This window comes from Daphnia magna, linkage group LG2 (genome assembly GCF_020631705.1).
Source record: "Daphnia magna isolate NIES linkage group LG2, ASM2063170v1.1, whole genome shotgun sequence".
Taxonomy (NCBI): domain Eukaryota; kingdom Metazoa; phylum Arthropoda; class Branchiopoda; order Diplostraca; family Daphniidae; genus Daphnia; species Daphnia magna.
In genome coordinates this window covers 8,555,780-8,571,667 of record NC_059183.1, presented here as the reverse complement: position 1 = coordinate 8,571,667, position 15,888 = coordinate 8,555,780, and the positions used below count along the sequence as shown (strand labels likewise).

Below are 15,888 nucleotides of genomic sequence, written 5' to 3'. Positions count from 1 at the left end.
ATGTAGGCTTATCAAATTAGAAAATGGGTCAAACACCATAGTTAAACAAAGTATTCAGGATAAAAATATCTGCTTGTGTAAAAACAAATACAAAAGAAAAGAAAACAAGAATTGTTTTACTATTGAAATTGTAAGGGTTATTTGAGAGAAATATTTATGTCTGCTTTTGTACGCTAAAACATAATATAGATCCAGATCTCTTAAAAGAAAGGAGGTTTCTAAGAATTGATTGACCCGTTTCAGATATTGGCGCCCACTCAAGTCAAATCGATGCTTTGCGTATCGAGCAGTGTGTCTGCGGTTTTCGTCTGCTCTGTAGTTCTAAACACGTGCTTAAATTTTTGTGAATTCGTTTTCTCGGCTTTTTCTGAATATCCAAGTTCTGCGTGTGTTTTCGCTCTTGGAAGTTCTAAAGTTTATGCAGTACTTTCTAATATAACACTTCCAAGATGGAATGGGTTACAAATAAAGATTTCCCGCAAGAAATGACAGCCAATGCCCAGAATCTCGATTCTGCTTTGTCGGAAATGGAGGCTGTTGTCAACCAATTGATTTCCATGCCACTAAGCGAAGCCCATTCATGTGTAAGTTGCAACCATGACCACCCAACCACCTAACAATTTCAGGTTTCTTCAATTATGTGAATTTTTTTTTCCAGATGAAACCCTTGGAGCGAGCCAAATATGACACAGCTTCTGTGTATGCTGTAACTTCTCTTTTCTGGGGTGAGATGTTCAATTTTCCATTTCTCTTATCATTTTATAATTGTATTTATTTTTTGGTAGCCTATATGAAAACACAAGGTGTTGATCCCAAAACAAATGGCTTACCAAAGGAGCTAGAAAGAGTAAAGAATGTTATTGGCCGAACCAAACAGATAGCTGACAAAGCCTTGGCACCAAAACTCGATGTCAGTGCAGCAAAAAGATTCATTCGTGGGGGTCTGTGGGAATCTAAGGATGGAGAAAAAAAAGATGATGCCAACCTGGATAGCCAAGTAAGAGAAGAAGATGTTATTAAGCCACCCCCTAATAAAAGAATAAGATTTGATGAAGATCTTAATTCTACACAGTTGACTAATGCAGAAAGGTAGTGTCACTGGAAAATAAATTCAATATTAATTGTATTCGCACATTCCCGAATTTCGTAATTTTAAAGAGAGAACCTTTTTGTAATTTTATGAAGCCTTGAATAAGGTAACGCTTATGGTACATAAAATGATCGTAAAGGAAATGTATTTGATTGAGGTATTAATTTCGATGTGCATTTGATTCCTTAGCAAACTTTGGGGAAAAAATGTCTGTAGTCTTCCCTCAGTGTTTTCTGCGAAACGCGACGACAGTTACGTTATGTCCTTTCTTTCCTCCAAATTCAAAAGTAGGAGTTGAAAGCACCTCGAGAACATCAAAAACTATCCGCCAGTCGGCATTTCCAACGAAATAGATTAGTTTACATGTCACAGATCAAGTATTTTATTTGCATACCATTTTTGCCGATTGTTTGTTTCATTTCCTCTTCAGTATGACAGCATGTTGCTACCAATAGAATTCCACCGGGTTGAAGAAGTTGGGACGTCCTTTTTACGTAATTATCGCGAAAGTGTTTTGCTTTGGTTTGGGAGCCCTCAGTGCTTGTGCTGGCTAGAACGACCGAATCATACAAGCCCTTGTCCAATACCAATCGATACTTTTTGTTTAACGGGGAATCTGGAGCATCAGAGGGAACTGAGCCAAGCACGTTGCAAACCTTCATGGCAACCAGTAAAGTATTACGTTCTAAAAATTCGAATAAACTACAGTCATTCTTACCTCTAGCCTAACTTTGGCACACTCTTGATGAGAAATTTCTGTGGCCAATTTTATGGCATTTGGAGATTTATCAATTCCGGTAACGTTTGTATATCCCTTGTGGTACTATAGCCGAACCAAAGAATTTATATCTTAAGATCAGTAATTTGTTGAACTAGGCATCCAATGAAATTCTCACAAACCATTTGGAAAATGAAGGCAGCATTCCCGCATCCTATGTCCAGAATAGGATCATCAAATTCGATATTGGTCTTAATCCAGGTCAAAATGGCTTGAACAACCTCTTCACTGCACCTAATTAGCCAAGCATATAGAAAACATACATCACCCTTGGAGAATTTCTCTAGTTTGAAAAACAAAACCAACCAGTCATCCCCTATGTCTCCGTGGTCGCAAAAATTTTTCCAATCTTCTTCGTACTTCTTATCCATACTAAAACATTTTAACGTATTAATTATGACGATTCATAAGGTGAGAAATTAAAATATTATAAAATTTATCTTTACTTGATTTCCATGGTGGAGCCGGTCGAGTAGAAGCAGATACGAACTGAGCAAAATTTAGACTAGAATGATCTACGTTAGTGTGAAATACAACTCAATTTATACGTTGATCAATATACGTAGTGTTAACGTCTCGAAAGTTTTTTCTTCTTAATTCCCTTCGCGGTTTACCGTGGCTTCCGTGGAAGAAATTAAGGGGCCGTATAAGCCATTTGTGGGATATCTTGGAATTTGCATTTGGCCGATGGAAGACTCTACCTCTTATGAGAGCTCCTACGCATATCGGGTGCATGCCTTAGATACATGAGTTAAGATTTAGCAATTTAAAAGATTACTATCATTTACTATCTTTGTATTCCCTAACAGAACATAAAAAAGTTTAGTTGTCAATGAGTACAATGACTCAATGTTTTTAAAATTTTTAAAGTGGCATCAATGAATGCATGAATGAATAATCATGTACAACGGCAACGTTGTTTATTTTGAATTGATCTGTTGAAGTTAGATCGAGTCGAACTTTGACAACTTACGTTCAGGAGGGAAGTCTGAGTTAGAGTCTCCCGGCTTAGATATTGAATTTACGTGAACTTGGAGAAGAATTATAGTTGCATTATTGCAGAATGAATGTACCGGTAGAGTTTCGTTGTATTTTCATGCACTTCATGCAAATCAATAATTTCTTATTAAGGTGGAGGACTGGTTAAATGGACTCTTTACTTCCCAAAAAACACATAACACACCCATAAAAAAGCACAACTTCAATGATGTTCCCAGTTTTGAAAAGAATAAAGTAACCAACGAAATTTTGTGTGATCTACGAGATGCCAACTTGTCAGCTGATTTGCAGGCAAAAGAAGAAATAAAAGTAATGAGAACTCTCATTAAAGAGCATGTGGCCGAAAGTATTACTTATCTGTTTTTACAATGTAATCATTTTTAAGATTAATAATTTTTAAATTCTTATTTATTCAGCCTCTAGACTGACAAATATTTTACACCCCCTGAAGTTAGATGTGATGAACTTGCCTGAAGAACTGAAAAAACTTGTTGAAATTATTTCATTGGCAAATCAGCAAGCATGTGAATTAGGAAGAGACAACAGAAATATCAATTAAGTTAACAGACATTTCTGAAAATCAAACTCGAGCTCTTCAACGCCTTCAGAACCTTGAGAAGTAAAAGCCATAATTTTATATCAGTAATTTATAGTTTTTGTTAAACTAATTATTTCTTAGGGTTCAAGAGAGTTTGCACCAGATGAGCCTAGCTGATAACCATGAGCAACTAACAAGGAAAAAGGAGACAGAATTTTTGTCCAAAAAAATCGGAGAATATGCTGGACATGTTCGTCATCTAGAGGTAAAGTGCTTTCGCACGAGCTTTATTCTATGATTTACGGTTTACGTACGTAAATCCTTGCGTTTTACCAGAGCAACAAAAATATAGGAAAACGCAAGGATGTACACATCAACCAAATTAAAGGGAAAAAGCGTGCCAAATCCATTTCTTAGAATCTTCCTGAGATTAGGAAACTTTCTTTTTTAGAGAAAACTTGAAGCAGTAGACTATACTCCAGATATTGGACATGGGTCTTTACAAAAGCGATCCAAAGAATTAACTTCGGCAATTGAAAAACTATCCCAGCTGAGATCAAAATTGGATATTTATTCTGATCTAACTCCAGATCTGAATCTAGCAAAAATTCAAGTTCAAAACGCTAAAGATGAGCTGATGCAACTTGAAAGTCTCATAACGGACAACATATCAAACATAAATTCTAATTAAATTTACGTATATTTCTGTAATACAAACAAACACAACTAATTCAATCTTTAGATAAAAAAAAAAGTAAAAAAAAAAAATAATAATTACGCACTGCTGCTTGAGCTTGCGCCTTACCACAAGTCTTTGTCCTCACGTTTCAAAAACTTCTGCGGAACAATAGGCATTGACGATCGCAAAATTTCACGCCGGAAGTATTCGACAGCCTTTCGTAATCCTGTGTCCAAGGAAACCTACGTATAAAACGCAGATTAAAGAAACCCGTATTTGAAATTATAATGCCGAGAAATACTTTTGGTTCCCAATTCAGATATTTCTTCGCCCTACTTATGTCAGGCCGTCTCCTTTGTGGATCATCCTCGACCGCAGGAAGGTACTTTATAGAACTATTCACACCGTTGACGATTGATTTTATTATCTGTGCAAATTCTGAATGAATTCAAATTCTTTGATAATTTATGTGATATCCCGCTGTAATTGCTGTGTTTAAAGATTACCATCTATGTTATGTTCGATGGGATTACCCAAGTTTACCGGTAGGCTGTACGACGAATTCATCAAAGCAACAAGGCCATCGACTAAATCCGATACGTATTGGAAAGAACGTGTTTGTTTTCCATGCCCATAAATCTGAATCGAAAAAAAAAAGGCTGAAGTAAATTGTTTAAATTTCTATACTGTACGTTGAAAAATAGGAATAGAGATGAGACCCACGGTTATGCTTTCGTTTTGCAACGCTTGAAGTATGAAGTTTGAAACGACCCTACCGTCGTTCATGTGCATTCGAGGTCCATAGGTATTAAAGATACGAGCTACTCTAACTTGTACTTTCTCCTGTTTGGCATACGCATAGCTTAGAGTCTCTGCTACTCGTTTCCCCTCGTCGTAACAAGCTCTCGGACCTATTGATTTTTATAATTGTTTTAGAATTTATTGCTCCCTAAGAGAAAACTAGTATAAACTATTACCAATAGGATTTACATGCCCCCAATAAGATTCTGATTGAGGATGGATTTCTGGATCACCGTAGACTTCGGAGGTGCTTGCAATAAGTATTTTTGCGTTGACACGCCGAGCTAATCCTGAAACATCGCAAGAAGTAGCACGTAAGTCTATAAATTCATTAATAAATCTAAGTTGTATTTTACCTAACATATTTATGGTGCCAACAGTGTTCGTTTTAATAGTCTTCACAGGATTGAGCATGTAATGTGGAGGACTAGCTGGTGACGCCAAATGGTAAATTTCGTCAACTTCTATGGTTAAAGGATTGACGATATCATGATGAATGAGTTCGAAATTTCCATGACCAATCCAATGTTCAACGTTCCTCTTCCGTCCCGTAAAAAAATTATCTACTACGATAACTTCATGCCCTTCTTTCATCAGATAATCAACTAGATGTGAACCAACAAACCCGGCTCCTCCTGTTACCTACAGAAGTCAGTGCTGGGTTAAAAAAAAGTACCTTACTAAATGTGTAAATAGTTTTACCAGAATTCTTTTCCTATCTTTGTAGTTTAAAAATTTTATATTTGGAAATGTTTTAGGAACTCTGAATTCAGCTTGTTCTAAACTAATTTCTAACTCATTGATCTTCTTCTTCAGTGAAGTAATTTCACTGAGGACTTCTCTTTGGTTTTTCAATAATTTCTCTTCATTCTTCGTTTTTGAATTTATCTCATATTTAAGGAGTGGTTGAAGCAAATGATATCCAGCTACATAGAAGGCAAAATTTGAAAAATGCCAGGTTGATTTATTTGAAGCAAGCTTACCAAGCAGACAGAGAAATAGCAAGCATATGATAGCTGCCCGTTGTTGGCTAGTACCAAAGTTGTAGACAGAATACCTCATTCTGTAATAGGTGCAGATTTAAAGCAAAAACCCTGCCAAAATATGAAATAAAAACATTATTTATGTAATTATTTTAAGGCAAAGCTAACAGTAAGACTAATATTTTGAAAATGATTAAAACCTTATGCTGGTTATCAATTTACCTCAAATCCTGATATGCTGTGAAGTAAGTGGATCTCCTATAACTGCTGAATATGTAGTGTTTCTACTTGAATCAAAAGAAGAGAGGCCATCAAACGAGATTTTGATTACCCGTTACCTATCATACGTGCCCTAAAACCACTTGCCGAAAGGGTTCTGTAGAAAAGAATTAGGGCGAATCGCCAAAAGAAATACATTAAATTGCCATACAACTGGTCGTATCAATAAAAAAAAGTAACTGGGATGTCAAATTGAAGTTTGAAATGTTATGAACCACTTCTAACCAAACGGATCATTCTTTAAATATGTTTGATATAGCAGCTGCAGTCGGTGAAAAGTAGTTAGATAAGGAAAACAATTCCTCATGTTAATGTAAACACCAAACAAACTTCTGATGGAACAGTTATACTGTGTGCTTGAAGCGTGGAAGGGAACGTGGAAATCATAATTAAAATGGGAGGGGTGGAAATTACCGATGGGCAGGGACGCAGGGGTCAGGGTATATGGAAGGAAACTAATGATCGCGTGGAATCAGGAATATTTTACAAAGTAGGTTAATATTATTTTTCGTCCATTTCTAATTCAATTGCTAGAAGAGATTCATTTAATGAAAACTTCGTCAGTTTTTGTTGCAGGATGCAGGGTATTTGTTTAACTTTTGCAATTGATTATTACCAAACATGAACGCTCATGTGATGCATGTGAGTAACAGGTGTATTAACTTAAACTGCAAACACTCTAATAGGGAACAAGCGTGTAATTAAAACTTGTTCAATAAAAACTTTGAGGACGAGGTTCCATGCCTCCATGGACTGAATGTTTCGCGGGTTTACCTTACCTATGGGATTTTCCAATTGATGGTTAATCGTGGAAAAAATGTATTTGGCTCCGCCCATTTTCATAGTTATTTCCACGCCATAGTGTTCCACGTTCCAAGTACACGGTTTACACGGTCCCGTTCTTTTTCGACCTAGAATTGGCTTTTTTTCTATAGCTTTCCGCCAATCAAGTAGTCGGAACCGCCCACCAAAGTAAGAATATTTAAGGGAAAATGACAAACCTACTAGCAGACAAAATATTAAGAAAGATCCAAACCATTGTATTTTGTGTCGTTCTTCGAATGTAACAGGCTAAGTTGTATTCTTAGTAGCATTTGAAATTCTCAATTCTTTTTAATCGTGAACTTAAAAGCTTAGTTCCGATAAAAAGAATGCCAAATATCAGTTTATCAAAATGTGGCATACAAGGGAAACCATTTATTCTAGTGCTACTGATGTTTTTAAGTTATTTGCTTCATCTTGGCTTCTGCCAGGAGTTGATGTCTGGAACTCCAGACAGTGAATATGATGAAAAAGCACTCAATACCCATAGGCTTGACAACCTCAACTTATTACTCTACACATTTTTGCTCATCCTGACTGTAGTTACAATTTGGATGTTCAAACATAGAAGGTTAAGGTTCCTGCATGAAACAGGACTTGCTGTAATTTATGGTAAGCCCAAGAAATATTTACTTATTTTATTAAAGTTAAGATACAAATGTTTTACAAACTTAGGTTTGGTTGTTGGAGCTATCATTCGTTATACGGGACCTACTCCTGAAGTGAGAGTGCTTCCTGTTGTACCATCTTTTGGAACTCATTATAACCATTCAGTTCCACCTGATGTCTTGTGGCTTCAGCTTTCAAAACGGATCATTGAACGGTCATCCAAAACATCAGCCACTTATCTTAATAATCACACATTTGTGTACACTTTCAAAGGGGAAATCGATAATACTTCTCTCAATGAGATAGATCAAAAGGTTTTTTCTTGTCCCTGATAGTGATGACAGGGATCAAAGGTTTTTGTCAATTCATTTGCATACTAATTACATTTTTTTTACAGGCTACATTTGATCCAGAAGTTTTCTTTAATTTACTTCTGCCACCCATTATTTTCCATGCTGCTTACAGTCTTAAAAGGGTAATTTTTTTTAAGTTTGTTTCTTTATTACTAACTATAAAAGAAGCTAACCTGTTTTTATACATGCCTTAAGTCCTTAATAGTTTCTCCTCATAAACTCATGATTATTATATGTATATGATAATAGAATTAATGCAAACTAGATCTGTGACAATAACACAAGATTTTCCACATTGCTGTTTATTTAGAAATATTTTTTCAAAAACCTTGGTGCAATCTTTACGTTTGCTTTCGTCGGCACAACCGTTACCGCTTTTGTTACTGGGTAAATATAATTTTCGATTGGCTTCGATTTTATGCGAAGCTATTCAAGCCATTAAAGAATTTTTTGTATTCTGCCGAATTACAGTTTCTTCTGTTAATTTTAGGTCTCTTATTTGGGGATTCATCCAAATTTTCCCTTATTTGGCCAAAGATTTCTCCTTTTTGGACACGTTATACTTCGGTGCTGTAATCTCGGCCACGGATCCCGTCACCATTCTTGCCATTTTTTCTGAATTGCACGTTGACGTCAACCTTTATGCGCTGGTTTTTGGGGAGAGTGTTTTGAACGATGCGATCGCCATTGTTCTTACTAGGTCGTTCCCCATCTATTTATGTTTAAAATCAGGATTGACCTTTTTTTTTTTTTTATTTTAATTTTCATGATAACTGAACAGAGCTATACAAAGCTATGCCGAAAAGTATAACCCTAATCACGGCGGATTCGAAATGGTTGCTTTTTTTCAAGCTGTTGGTGAGTTTTTACTCATTTTTACGTCGTCACTTGTTCTTGGATCTACGCTTGGAATCGCAACTGCGCTTGTAAGCATATATATTGCGTTTACGAACCCCGTTTATAGGAGTCTTAACCACTTTCTATTTGATTCAGTTGACCAAATTCACGCGCATTCGTGATTTTCCGCTGTTGGAGACTTGTCTTTTCGTTCTGATGTCATATACAACCTTCCTCATAGCAGAAGCAACTGATCTGACTGGTAATGACGTGATGCAGTCTTTTGATGGAATGCATAATAAAATGTTGCTTGACGTAATTTTTATCTCCAGGTATCGTGTCCGTCCTGTTCTGCGGAATGTGTCAAGCGCATTACACATACAACAACTTATCGGATGATTCCCGCGTCCGAACAAAATCATTATTTGAACTACTGAATTTCTTGGCTGAGAATTTCATCTTTTCTTACATCGGTGTCTCCATGTTTACTTTCCCCAAGCATCATTTCGACGTTGCTTTCATCTGCATTTCATTTGTGAGATGATTGTGACTAGTTTCTTATCGAGATTTCCCTTACCTCTTTTCATGGTCATTTCAGATAGCAGTTGCTCTTGGAAGGGCTGCCAACATCTATCCCTTGTCCTTCTTGCTGAATTTTGGGAGGAAGCCTAAAATAAGTCGGAATTTTCAACATGTTCTCTTCTTTTCTGGTCAGTACTACTTCACCGTGAATCTTAAACTGGCTCATACTCAATATGATTGTTGTAAAAGGACTGCGTGGAGCCATGGCTTTCGCTTTGGCTATTCGAAACACGATGTCCAAATCTCGACAGACTTTCCTAACAACCACGAGTTTGATAGTTATCGGATCTGTCATTTTCGTTGGCGGATCAGTAACCCCACTCTTGACTTGTTTTGGAATACCGTATGTATATTAACATAAAAAAAAGTCATTATATTTACAGTCGACTTTGTTTTAGTGTGGGCGTCGATGAAGATCCAGAGCATGCAGCTTTGCCTGGAACTCCGCACAGAGTAAATACCTCTTTTTTTTTTTTTTTTTTTTTAAATAAATAAAAGTACATTGTGTATTTACGGTTAAGATTGGACACAAAATCAGCTCTGGTACTTCACAGGTTGCTTTTCAACAAGGTTTGGTTTGGTTGTTTTGGTTTAATTGTGTTTCTTGTCATTTGGCTTTATTCCTGCTTGCAATCCCTGGCTTCTATCTTTTATTAATTAATTTTGTTTCGTGATTGGCTACTTCCCAACTGCTTGTTGCTCGGCTTTTTCTCTCCCTGTAAAATCCCGCAGACTTATGGTTCCATATTGCAGCAAACTCCGGTAACAACAATCACTACCTCTTCGAAAACTGAAATATCATTCCACGTAACCAACTCCCGTTTTACTTACAAATCATTAACAGGGTGGAAACACGATCGATGGAACAGCAACAGAGCCCCCACGACCCAGCACGCAGTCAGAGAAATCATGGCTGGCGCGCATTTGGGGAGGTTTCGACACAAAGTACATGAAACCTTTGCTTACGCATAGTAAGCCAACCCTCATCGATACGTTGCCTCCTTGCTGCCTTCCAGTAGCACGGATGCTGACCACTTCTGAACAACTGCATCTGGCAAGTCGTTTTTAACTTAGATTCAGTACTGTACTGGGAAATAATTCTTCATCATCTGTTCTCATAGGGAAACGGAGGTCAAGTGCATTCTGATTCAGATATCGAGCTGTGTATCGATGATACCGATAGTGTTCGGAGCGGACCAAGGGCTTTCGCTTCCACGCAGCCAGGATTCCAACGAGTAAGTGTCTTTTAGCTCGGTGACATGTGTAAAATGCAGTATAAAGAAGATTAAAGCGGTTGGCTCTGTGCCAGTCGTGAAAAACCGTATCCTATTTCTTGCACTGCACTTTGATTGGATTTCTTTATTGTAAATCGATGCACGATGGTAACAGATTCACTGTTGTATTTTAAGTTTTAGTTTCTGGTTTCGTGTCATCAGCGATTAACTAAGGTATACTGAGTCATTCTTTTTTGGATTGCTATTGCACATTGTGTTTAGTAGCGGAGGAAAGGATCAGTATATTTACCAAATAGCTTAAGTTTTGTTGTTACAAAGCTGCACCGGTAATCCTGATTTTCTTAGTTTCGTTCCCTCTCTTTTAAAGTGCGTCGTATCTTTAGTCTTTGCCATTTTCGTATTTTGGATTTATTTTTCTTTTCTTTTTATACTTTCTTGTTTCGTTTCTGTTTTCAACATATTTTTCATTGAGTTTCTTTCTTTTTCAGTTTCTTTAGTGGCTCCTTCCCGTGGATTTCATTTCGACCCGCACCTTTTGTTTACTTCTTTTGTAGACAGTATTGAGAGTACTCGTTTGACTCCACATGTTTCAACTTCTATCACTTATGTTTTATTTTATTTTTGTTTATTTACTGTGACACATGAAGGCATTAGCCTGATTTAATTCGTATTGTCTTTTGTATTGGTTGTGGCAGATAAGGTTAGTTTCACTTTTACGTTTGCTCGGGTGTTCTTTCTCCTCTCTTTCCCTAGGTTTATTTCGTCAACGACAGGAAGATGGCAATGGACGAAGAGGAACGTCATTTGTTCTATCCAATTGTTTCGCCAGAGGCACTAACGGTTGATTCACTAGGCAAACAATTGCCTGGTTCAAGTGTATGAAGCAAATTTAAAACAATTTGTGAATGGCTCTGTATTTTTCCTCTCCCTCTTTTCCCACAAGTTCAAAAATTCCTTCACATAAATTACGCGCTCAAGTCGTCGACAACAAGCTGGTGGAGGAGAAGAAAAAGAGATAAGTTGTTTGTCGTTGGCCTTCCGTGAGGACGGGCCAGCGAATATCTAGCGTCTAGTCCCAAGTGATGTTACCCTCTTCTGTTTTAAATGATCTATTTCTGTTCCACATTTACCCTTATTACTTTTGGTTGTTCTACCGCCTGCATATCTATCATGACAAAAAAAAATTACGCATCGATGTATTAATAGGGCAATCTCGTGTTTTTATTTAATATCACCCGGTGTTAACTGAAAAGCAAATAAAGGTGCCATGAGCGGGTATGAAAGTGCAAAAACGTTTTGACATTTTCTGCAGCCATTGAATAGCTTGCATAGTTTTAGCGGTTTTAGCTTGATCGCCCACAACACAGGGCGTGTTAAGTGTATTCCAAAACACGTTTTTTTTGTACTGTTATGAAGAAACTGGCTGGCTGTTAACACAGAGCCCTGAAGGTTTGTGTCTTCTTCCGTAAATAGCAAAGGTTTGTATCCATCTAATCATCTAAGATGTGGCCAAGAGGTATGTATTAAATAAATGTACTGACTGCTCACATCTCCAGTAGGGATGCCAGTTGAGTAAGCCCATTGTCGATAAATTAAGGAATATGAGGTCCAACAATACAAAAGAAAAATCCAGGCACCATGGAATGAAATAGACATAACAGAAAACTAACGGTTTGAATGTTACAGTACTTCCCCTGAAGCCTGAAACTGCCTGATCAATCAACGTCCAACTCCAACCCAAGTGTATCTAGGGCTCGGTCCCGTGTCCAATGGGTAGGTATTAGGGCGAATGGGTAGGTCTTCTCGGCAAAAAAATTGGATCCAGTGGGTAACGGTTCCTAAGACTTTGTGCCCACTACCTACCCGGGTACCATGTGGGTAACACAATTTCGAAAACCGTTTCCATTACCCGGTTATCCCCGATTTCCTACCCGATTACCCGAGTTCTTCCCTGAAATCAAGTGACGCCCTTTGAATTTCCCGCCACAAAAAATTTTTTTTGCTACCCTCCATTTTAATTTAACTTGGGGCTTTACAAGCAGCCATTTTCCAAGATGGTGGTGGGTATACCCGGTTTGCCCATCAGATCCGCCCAGCCTACCCACTTTGGCAAATAGACTACCCGGATCACTCATGGACCACTTTTTTGGCGACGATCCGCGGGTAAACCGGGTTTTCGAGAACCGGGGCCGAGCCCTAATCAATAGGATCGCTTAGGCTACTCACCTCAAAATGGCAACCATGTTTATAAAAAAAAGGGGGACAAAAGCTGGAATGACAGCTGGGCCAAACGGCTCACGCTCCAGCGGCATGGCGCTGTATGACGCATCTATCATGGAATTGACACGGAATTGAGAGACGGCCAGATTGTCCCTAATTTCCTGTACGTGCTCTATGTTCTTCACCATTGATGAAATAGAAAACACCGAGAATCAATATAGTAATAATAATAAAAACAGACAACAGTTTTTGTTTTTGTTCAGCATCCCCAAACTAACCAAATATCAAGGACATTAGACGTTCACATGGAGGCTTAACCAGGAGTCATCTTGTCTATTTAGTGATAAATACACAAGATACTCCACAAGCTTCAACCTCAACACGTAAACGACTTTTGCCGCCATCTATCTGAATTAGTTCAAAGAAAATTTTTATTTTTTGATCTCGTAAAACAAGAAAAAGTCAGAGAATAAATCCAAATGAGTCACCCCAACTACCGTTTGAAGAACAAATCCATACTGAAACTGACCGAATGTCGTGGATGTCATGTCGTTTACGTAAGAGTCCAGCCCAGGAATCACCTCGTAACTCAGTGATGATTTAGGCATTCATGGAATACATAAAGCTGCAACTCCATGAACGCTTCCATCATCACATCGAAACAAGATACTCCCAAAGCCCAGCCCAGGAGTCACCTCGTAACTCAGTGATATGATTTAGGCCTTCATGGAATACATAAAGCTGCAAATCCATGAACGCTTCCATCATCACATCGAAACAAGATACTCCCAAAGCCCAGCCCAGGAGTCACCTCGTAACTCAGTGATGATTTAGGCATTCATGGAATACATAAAGCTGCAAATCCATGAACGCTTCCATTATCACATCGAAACGAGATACTCCCAAAGCTTCAAGCCCAAACGTTAAACGACTTTTCATCCATTCCATACGATCATCTCAGGTAGATTTACACTTCAAACGGGTAGTTAAAAAAAAAATGAACACATTTTTTTTTGTTTTTGAAAGTCATACATTAACTGCATGTGGAGGGTCAAAAATGTGAGATATGCGGGATTTATTTGGGGGATGGCCGCGGATCTCTCCCGTTAACGAGAAGGTCGAAAGCTTTTCGGCAGTCGTTTATTCGGCCTGAGAGTTGTAGTTTCTCATCACGTGACATCGGGCGTCTGACGGAGACGAAGAATTCAGTCTCAGAACTTTGCATTTTTAGATGACGGAGTTGCCTTAAGTCGACGTTAGAACACTCGATCGTCACCGGCAGACCTTCGATAACTTCTTGTGCGGCAGCTCGACGTTTTGCGGGACTCCCTCCTGATATTTTCAAGTTGTAAAATTGGAGAGCATTTTGGTTTTGGACTAAGGTCATCATGACTCCGTGAGTCTCCTCCAGGCGCCTGACATTTTCACCTCCTCGTCCCACAATACGACCGTAGTTTCTGACATGAATGTCCAAGAGTACCAATTTATCCGCACATTGCAATTGTGGAATTTCTCCATAAACAATGGCGAAACTGGCAGCTGGTTTAGCTGTGGCAGCCTTCTCCTTCTCAGGAGCGACAGTTGGCGCAGCAGTTGGCGCAGCCTTCGCTTGGGGTCGAGCTGGCGGATGAACCGATGTTTGGCCTTCGGACAGGTTGACTGTGTAACCTTCGATCGGCTTTTGTTTATATCTGTAATCAGCTGACTGGAAAACAACTGGTGGTTGTACATCAGCAGCAGGTTGTCGTGCAGGTCTGACATCAGCGGCAGGTTGTCGGGCAGGTCTGACATCAGCGTCAGGTTGACGTGGGGGCTTTTTGCCGGACAGCGGAGGAAATTGTGTTGGAGAAATAGCGTCCATCACAGTTTCGTAAATCGATACCAACTCCGCTGGAGTCTTGTCCTTTTCGGGTGCACGTTCCTCCTTTTTAGCTGCTGCTTCAGCCTGAAGTCTAGACGAAACCTCCCGAAATTCTGTAAGTCTCTCACTTTCATCGACTGATTGTTTCCTTTCATCGGCAGACGCTCCTTGGATTTCTTTGGCAGCGGCAAGGGGTGCAAGGTCATCGATGCCACATCCAACGTCTTTTTTTCCAGCCTCAGGAAGTGATGGAAGATCATCAGTGTCGCACGAAACGTCTCGACTTTTAGGATTCACAAGTTGAGGGAAATCGTCCGTGCAGCATCCAACATCTATTCCTTTGGCCTTCACGGGCTGAGGAAGGTCCTCCGTGTCGCATCCAACATCTCGGGTCTTCACTTCAGATTTACGCTGAACCTGTTTGGCAGATTTTCGCAATTGTTTCAATTCCGCGTCTTTCAAAGCCAAAAGGGCGTCTTTGCCTTCAGCGATCGTCTTCATTTGCGACTCAGCAGCGATCAAACGGTTCTGACATTGTTCCAACTCGGCAATGGTTTCCTTCGCATTCACGAGTTCTACCTTGACAGACTCCATTTCGCACTTGATGGTTTGAGTGTCTTTGATCAGTCGCTCCTTCGCGTCCTCGAGTTCTACCTTGACAGACTCCATTTCGCACTTGAAGGTTTGCGTTTCTTTGATCAGTCGCTCCTTCGCTTCCTCGAGTTCTACCTTGACAGACTCCATTTCGCACTTGAAAGTTTGCGTTTCTTTGATCAGTCGTTGCTTCGCGTCCTCCAGTTCTAAATTGACTGTTTCCATTTCGCACTTGATGGTTTGCGTGTCTTCGATCAGTCGTTCATTCATTATCAATTGGGGATTGATAATGAATATGGAAGATTCTGAAACTCTGTTGGATTAATTGGGAATATCGGTTTGGGCTTTATTTCTTGAAGCACATTGACGGCTAGTAGCGGCCCTTCAAATTCCTCGTTAACTTCAAGTTTGAAAAATATTTTCGAGTTAAATCCTTTTGTAATTGGTTTTAATTAAAGTTGATGTTTTAACAAACATTTTTCAAATGATTTGAAATTACTATAGAGTTGGCTAACGTCCGAAGTTGCCAGTTCGATGAAATTGTGAAATAAAAATTGGACACGAACTAGTAACAGTTCTTGCATGGCGGCTTACGGAGTTTCGCCCGTTGTAGTTTTAGTTTTAATTT

At 38.8% G+C, this 15,888-nt stretch overlaps 4 protein-coding genes and 1 non-coding gene across 11 annotated transcripts; 3 read left to right on the top strand and 2 right to left on the bottom strand.

Annotated features, from left to right (window-relative positions):
• Window positions 1-276: 276 nt before the first annotated feature.
• LOC116917942 (nuclear nucleic acid-binding protein C1D) lies at window positions 277-3,032 on the top strand. 3 transcript variants are annotated; one of them, XM_032923570.2, is made up of 6 exons: window positions 277-584; window positions 659-725; window positions 786-1,196; window positions 1,280-1,887; window positions 1,967-2,943; window positions 3,000-3,032. In XM_032923570.2, exons 1-3 carry the CDS (start codon window positions 450-452, stop codon window positions 1,091-1,093), a joined length of 510 nt encoding a protein of 169 aa, XP_032779461.2. In that variant the 5' UTR covers window positions 277-449; the 3' UTR covers window positions 1,094-1,196; window positions 1,280-1,887; window positions 1,967-2,943; window positions 3,000-3,032. The 3 variants fall into 3 exon arrangements, with proteins under 3 accessions (XP_032779461.2, XP_045025716.1, XP_045025715.1); XM_045169781.1 differs by having other exon boundaries at window positions 786-1,887; window positions 1,967-2,937; XM_045169780.1 differs by having other exon boundaries at window positions 786-1,887.
• On the bottom strand, window positions 1,219-2,391 carry LOC116917934 (EEF1A lysine methyltransferase 2). The gene is made up of 6 exons (XM_032923560.2): window positions 2,315-2,391; window positions 2,175-2,240; window positions 1,991-2,102; window positions 1,809-1,913; window positions 1,485-1,746; window positions 1,219-1,411 (listed from the first exon to the last, which is right to left on the bottom strand). Exons 1-6 carry the CDS (start codon window positions 2,323-2,325, stop codon window positions 1,314-1,316), a joined length of 654 nt encoding a protein of 217 aa, XP_032779451.2. The 5' UTR covers window positions 2,326-2,391; the 3' UTR covers window positions 1,219-1,313.
• A 924-nt stretch (window positions 3,033-3,956) lies between the features above and the next one.
• Window positions 3,957-6,526, bottom strand: LOC116917928 (UDP-glucuronic acid decarboxylase 1). 2 transcript variants are annotated; one of them, XM_032923548.2, is made up of 10 exons: window positions 6,373-6,526; window positions 6,091-6,244; window positions 5,869-5,979; window positions 5,588-5,811; window positions 5,242-5,527; window positions 5,062-5,175; window positions 4,808-4,995; window positions 4,591-4,723; window positions 4,386-4,522; window positions 3,957-4,326 (listed from the first exon to the last, which is right to left on the bottom strand). In XM_032923548.2, the coding sequence occupies exons 3-10, from the start codon at window positions 5,945-5,947 to the stop codon at window positions 4,207-4,209; spliced, it is 1,281 nt and encodes a 426-aa protein (XP_032779439.1). In that variant the 5' UTR covers window positions 5,948-5,979; window positions 6,091-6,244; window positions 6,373-6,526; the 3' UTR covers window positions 3,957-4,206. The 2 variants fall into 2 exon arrangements, with proteins under 2 accessions (XP_032779439.1, XP_032779438.1); XM_032923547.2 differs by having other exon boundaries at window positions 6,091-6,512.
• Window positions 4,326-4,812, top strand: LOC116917933. Its single transcript, XR_006643589.1, has 2 exons — window positions 4,326-4,466; window positions 4,586-4,812. It is a non-coding gene; the product is annotated as an uncharacterized LOC116917933 (transcript).
• A 595-nt stretch (window positions 6,527-7,121) lies between the features above and the next one.
• LOC116917913 (sodium/hydrogen exchanger 7) lies at window positions 7,122-11,877 on the top strand. 4 transcript variants are annotated; one of them, XM_032923527.2, is made up of 15 exons: window positions 7,125-7,581; window positions 7,645-7,892; window positions 7,976-8,053; window positions 8,242-8,318; window positions 8,422-8,631; window positions 8,713-8,857; window positions 8,925-9,030; window positions 9,101-9,303; window positions 9,367-9,478; window positions 9,540-9,693; window positions 9,749-9,803; window positions 10,083-10,112; window positions 10,195-10,404; window positions 10,472-10,585; window positions 11,339-11,877. In XM_032923527.2, exons 1-15 carry the CDS (start codon window positions 7,299-7,301, stop codon window positions 11,465-11,467), a joined length of 2,154 nt encoding a protein of 717 aa, XP_032779418.2. In that variant the 5' UTR covers window positions 7,125-7,298; the 3' UTR covers window positions 11,468-11,877. The 4 variants fall into 4 exon arrangements, with proteins under 4 accessions (XP_045025707.1, XP_032779418.2, XP_032779421.2 ...); XM_032923530.2 differs by having other exon boundaries at window positions 7,126-7,581; window positions 11,074-11,877; XM_032923529.2 differs by lacking the exon at window positions 10,083-10,112 and having other exon boundaries at window positions 7,128-7,581.
• Window positions 11,878-15,888: the final 4,011 nt, after the last annotated feature.

Bases quoted from the DNA above. Each gene is read 5' to 3' on its own strand.
- LOC116917913 (XM_032923527.2), top strand. From the start codon at position 7,299: ATGCCAAATATCAGTTTATCAAAATGTGGCATACAAGGGAAACCATTT. The intron at 7,893-7,975 runs GTTTTTTCTTGT...TTTTTTTTACAG, and splicing joins TCAATGAGATAGATCAAAAG to GCTACATTTGATCCAGAAGT. The intron at 9,304-9,366 runs GTGAGATGATTG...TGGTCATTTCAG, and splicing joins CTTTCATCTGCATTTCATTT to ATAGCAGTTGCTCTTGGAAG.
- LOC116917942 (XM_032923570.2), top strand. From the start codon at position 450: ATGGAATGGGTTACAAATAAAGATTTCCCGCAAGAAATGACAGCCAAT. The intron at 585-658 runs GTAAGTTGCAAC...TTTTTTTTCCAG, and splicing joins TAAGCGAAGCCCATTCATGT to ATGAAACCCTTGGAGCGAGC. The intron at 726-785 runs GTGAGATGTTCA...ATTTTTTGGTAG, and splicing joins TGTAACTTCTCTTTTCTGGG to CCTATATGAAAACACAAGGT.
- LOC116917928 (XM_032923548.2), bottom strand. From the start codon at position 5,947: ATGAGGTATTCTGTCTACAACTTTGGTACTAGCCAACAACGGGCAGCT. The intron at 5,812-5,868 runs GTAAGCTTGCTT...CCTTCTATGTAG, and splicing joins GCTATTTCTCTGTCTGCTTG to CTGGATATCATTTGCTTCAA. The intron at 4,996-5,061 runs GTAATAGTTTAT...AAAAATCAATAG, and splicing joins GGGGCATGTAAATCCTATTG to GTCCGAGAGCTTGTTACGAC.
- LOC116917934 (XM_032923560.2), bottom strand. The intron at 2,103-2,174 runs GTTGGTTTTGTT...TTGGCTAATTAG, and splicing joins GGAGACATAGGGGATGACTG to GTGCAGTGAAGAGGTTGTTC. The intron at 1,412-1,484 runs GTATGCAAATAA...ACTGGCGGATAG, and splicing joins ACAAACAATCGGCAAAAATG to TTTTTGATGTTCTCGAGGTG.